The sequence below is a fragment of the Populus trichocarpa genome, chromosome 3, assembly GCF_000002775.5.
Source record: "Populus trichocarpa isolate Nisqually-1 chromosome 3, P.trichocarpa_v4.1, whole genome shotgun sequence".
Classification (NCBI taxonomy): domain Eukaryota; kingdom Viridiplantae; phylum Streptophyta; class Magnoliopsida; order Malpighiales; family Salicaceae; genus Populus; species Populus trichocarpa.
In genome coordinates, this window is record NC_037287.2 from 3,884,534 (window position 1) to 3,889,333 (window position 4,800).

Sequence of the window (4,800 nt, forward strand, 5' to 3'; positions counted from 1 at the left end):
TAACTGGAATCGTGGACTTTGGATCTCCCTCCCATATCTTTCTCCCATTCCATCAAAATCGTCTCACTCATAAGCAACCATCTGTCAAATCCTTCTGCACTATCTAGGCCACCACATTCATGAAAATTCAAATTCTGTGGTTGCTTGGAGTACCAGAGGAGGCAGAAATATTTTTTAAAGTTTTTTTTATTTAAAATATATTTTTTTATTAAAAAAACATTTTTAGAAGAGACCTGTAACGCACAGCACACTGGCACAGTAAACACTCAAGCTAGAAAACAAGGCAGAGCAACACTTTCTTGCATTAACATGACCTAAGAAAACAAGGGAAAAAAAAGTCATAATTCTCCGCATCACAAAATAGAAAAATTGAAAACAAGGACACAGAATAAAGGAAAAGTCTTTTTTACCCTTTTTTTTTCTCCTTGTAAATAAATAAAAAAACCCACACAAAATAACACCAAATTAAAAGAGTGATATTATGGCTACGGGCTGAGGTGCTAGGATTTAAGTGCTAACAACAAATTCACTGTCCCCTCTTCAACACTTTTACTTGCCATCATAAATAACCCAACGTATCACAATAAACACACCATCATAAAAAAAAGTGAGAAAAAAAAATAAACAGAAAAAAGCACTATTGGAAGCTAGAACCTGGAGTGTAAATAGCAAGACCAGGCCACCCATTATTACTATTTCCCCACTCCCCACCTTGCAAGTAACTCTCGCCACCACCATCATTAGTAGTGTTATTGTTACTGCTCCCTTGCAAATCCAAACCCGGGTCTCTACTTGGACCCGCATTCAAATCCTCCCCAAACCCACCCATCCGCACCATTTTCAAGCCCGACCCGCCTGAATCCAGCCCTTCAAAAATACTCCCAAACTGCCCGCTTGATGCCAACAACGAGCTGAAGCTCCCTCCCATATCCAGTATCTTCCTGTCCGGATCCGCTTCCACCCCATATACGCGGGTCGGATCCTGATTCCCATTACCCGCCAGCTGCTGTCCCGATGTTGACGAGGTCGCTGAGGAGGAGGAGGAGTCCGCAACCCGGCGGGTTGGCTTAACGGGGTCGGGATTGGGGTCGGGATTGGCGCGTTTGGTGTTTGAGGAACGTTTAGTGTTCTTGCGGCTGCCACCACCGACGGGGATGTTTCTCAAAGCGCCACCTTTGGTCCAGTATCTCTTGCAGTTCTTGCAGAAATGACGGGGCTGAGAGAGGTTGTAGTTGTTGTAGTAGCAGAACTTGGTGTTGTTGGAATCACAGCGGGGGCACTTGAGTTGCTCTTGCTCTGGAAACTGAGGCTTTATTGTATGGAATGCTGTCGATGGATCTTGCATATCTTGATGTTCTCTGTTTCTGAGACTGTATTGAATGATAAAGAGAGACGGGTTTCTGAGGATTTGTGAATTGGAGGTGGATTTGGTCTCCCTAGCTAGTTTCTAACATGAAACATGAACAAGAGAAGCTGATTTTTCCGAGGATAATTATGTGGGATTTGGAGAGATTATCTGGCTTTATTTGGCAACGAAAAAGACTTGAAATTTATGGTCTTTGATTTGATGAGAGACCGAGTAGTCTTCAAGTTTTGCAAGGAGAGTGAGTTTTTTATTATTTCTATGTATGAATACGATAAATGGTTTGTGGGAATTTACGAGCTGATGAAGTTGTCAGGTGGAAAAAGATGAGAGAAACAAAAAGCATGCAATTTGATGAGAGTAGAGGTGATGAGACAAAACCAGATGGAGTTTCAAGCCATAATTAACCAGACAAAGCACATGAGCTCCAAGTTAAGTTGTTATTGTTCATGGAAAACTATCAAAAGAAGAAGAAAACTAATAAGACTGGATTTCTTTCAATTTTAGGATAAAAACAAAAAAGAAAGAAGGTCAGTTTGTTCAAGAAACGATGAGAGAAGCAGATGAGAAGAGGATATTTGTGACTGAAAAATCTTTGAAGAAGAAGAAGACGAAGATCAATCTATCAACCGGTTTGTTGGTGTCATTGTGTGTTTCCGCGTGAGAGTGACCTCTATAAAACACCTCAAAGTTCTGTTTTTCTTTTTCTTTTTTTCTTTTTCTTTTTTTCTGGATATGGCTAGGCTTCATTTCACCCGCTGGACACCACTGCTCATCACGCACTAACACCAAGCTAAATTGTCTAATAATGGCGGCAGTATTTTAATCAAAAAGTAAATGAGTTTTGGTTGATTTAATACAATATACCTTAACGGAAACGGTAGCCTGGCCTTTGTTTTATTTGAGGGCTTCAATTTGTTTTTTTGGCGAGGTAGCAAATGTCAATTCCAAATGATTGAATGCTCTCCTCACCTAATTTATGAGAAACAACACCATGTTTGCCAAATATAAACTTCAATCAAACAAGAAAGATGATAACAAAAAAACAAACATGACATGCAAGTATATATTTAAATGAACCAAGTATAGCCGATGATTAGTTGTAGCTATGTTGAAAAATTTATTTAAAAATATGGTTAATACGCACGGTAATAAATTAAAAGTGAAATTTATTTATTTTTAAAGTTAAAAGTTTTTTAAATTTTAATTTTTAATATAAATTTTTTGACATTTACCATCAACATGATTTAAATAATTTATAAATAAATAAGAAATTGATCTTAAATATTTTTTAATTAACATGTTTATCCAAAACCCTCTAAAATAACTCTATCACATTTGAAAAAGAAACAAAAAAAAAAAATTGGTGTTTATATAGTGGGAAGATAAAAAGTTAAAATTTAATCAAAAAAGCACCTAAACTTTTAGAGTGGAAATGACCTAAGTAAAGTGGGCTTTAGGTTAAAACTCATATACACAGCCAACCTAACCTTGTCTCATGTTCGAGACTAAGTTTGGGTTTATTGTAAAATAATATTTGGGTTACAAAAGATTATTTTTTACTAACTAAAATTTGGGTTTGAGTTTGGTAAATTAAGAATTATTTCTTCGACCTATGAATGTTACGTTATCTGAATAATTTTTTTCAGCTCAAAAGTCACCCGATTTAAATCCAAAAATATGTAGATTTAATTTTGATTTTATGGTGGGTAAATAAAATTATTAATGAGGAATTCCAAAAACTTTTAGTTCCTAAAATTCTGTATTGAAAAGGGTTAAAGAAGAGTGTTTAGGGTTGGTTAATTATGCACTATTTTGGCAAAATTTGACACTCTTTCTTCACCTAATTTTCCAATATTGCTCTTCTAGTTTTAAAGCTTTTCTTTCCTCTTTAAATTTCTTTCTTGTCAAGAGTTTAGGTTCATTCCTTGTAAAGAGATAATTAAGTACTATTTTCTTGGTTTGTTAGACTTTATTTAGGAGTGCATCTAAACAAGGTGACGTTGTTAAAATCTTAGGAGGTTTAGTGAAGAAAGTTCTTTTGTACTAAGAGGTAAGTAATAAAGTTTTATAGACAAAGAATTAATCATTTACAACAATAAAACTTTATCAATTTTAAAGTGCTTCAACAAGTACCCTTTTTAGTTTTGTTTAATTTTATACATTAGTATGTATGTTAGGATTGTGGTTCAGTCATTTATGCAAGTTTATTTATCTGTTTAGTAAGCATGCTAGTCCTTTTATTATGATTACAAATTGTCATATTTTTATTATATTGAATGTTTCTAAACTAAAACTCAATTTCTCACTTGTTTGATTTTATTTGTGAATTTTAGGAAACAAGTTGTTTATAAAGAATAGTAAGTTATAAGTTTTAATCGGTTTTAAAAGTGAACTTATCTAATTGAGAATCTTAATGAGTTGGTAATTTTTTCATAATTTGTAAGAATTTCAGTTAAAAAGTGTGTGTGTGTGTGTAAAAAGGTATGGAGATGCTAAAAAAAATTGATAAGTTTCTTAAACATTAAACATAGCATCTCAAACATGTTTAAAACAACTAGCTATGAAGTTTGTTTAAAAAAAAGGTTTGATGATTATCAAAAACAAAAACAAAAAAAGTAACAAACATATTTAGGTGAATTGACTTCTATTCTATAGCTAAATAAACTAATTTATATTGTGTTAGATCTAGAATGAATGAGGAATCAAAAAAAGTATTGCATGAACTAATAAAAAAAACACACCAAAAAATTATCATGCAATCATATAACACATATAATTATGTATTCAACTGGTCCAAGATAAAAGTGAAGAAAATTCTAGTTATTCTAGAGCAAAGCATCCTTAATTTATAAAAAACATTGATAGCATTTTATATTTTCTTTTGTAGGATAAAAAAGGTCTTTTTTGTTTAGTTTATTTTAATCTAGTTAGAAATATTTTTCTAACGTGAATTAGTGAGCATAGCTAAGAAGCACTAAAAGGTTTGAAAACTAAGAAGATCCAAGAGGAATTGATTGGGCTGATTCTAAATACTTACATTAACAAGTTACAAATCTATTATACTAGACTTTCGTGTATTGTTTGGACCATATATGAAGCAACATAAGAAATTTTGCTACAATTCAAGTTGGGCTAGAAACTAGATATCTCAAGCTTTCCATCCATATATTATATACTTAGTAAATCATCTAAATGATAGGGAAAGACGTGTTTAAAATCAAGATTGAAATCTACCAGCAAACAAGAATATTCAGAAAATGATTGTTTTCCATGTGATTTAAGATCTTTACAAAGTTAGGATTTAATTACTTATGGAATCCTTATTTTGCAAGGATTACTTACTTTTTAAGAACATCAATTAGGCAACAATCTTTATTTTGCAAGGATTACTTATGTAGAAATAATCTTTATCATTCAAGAACATTTAAGTCAAT

General features: G+C 32.9%; 1 protein-coding gene across 1 annotated transcript; it reads right to left on the minus strand.

The window, feature by feature from the left end:
- Window positions 1-389: 389 nt before the first annotated feature.
- Window positions 390-2,236, minus strand: LOC18096729 (dof zinc finger protein DOF3.1). The gene has a single exon (XM_006385272.3). It carries the CDS (start codon window positions 1,343-1,345, stop codon window positions 638-640), a length of 708 nt encoding a protein of 235 aa, XP_006385334.2. The 5' UTR covers window positions 1,346-2,236; the 3' UTR covers window positions 390-637.
- Between the last annotated feature and the right edge of the window lie 2,564 nt (window positions 2,237-4,800).

What these genes read in the sequence shown, in the direction of transcription:
- LOC18096729 (XM_006385272.3), bottom strand. Translation starts at nt 1,345, where the DNA reads ATGCAAGATCCATCGACAGCATTCCATACAATAAAGCCTCAGTTTCCA.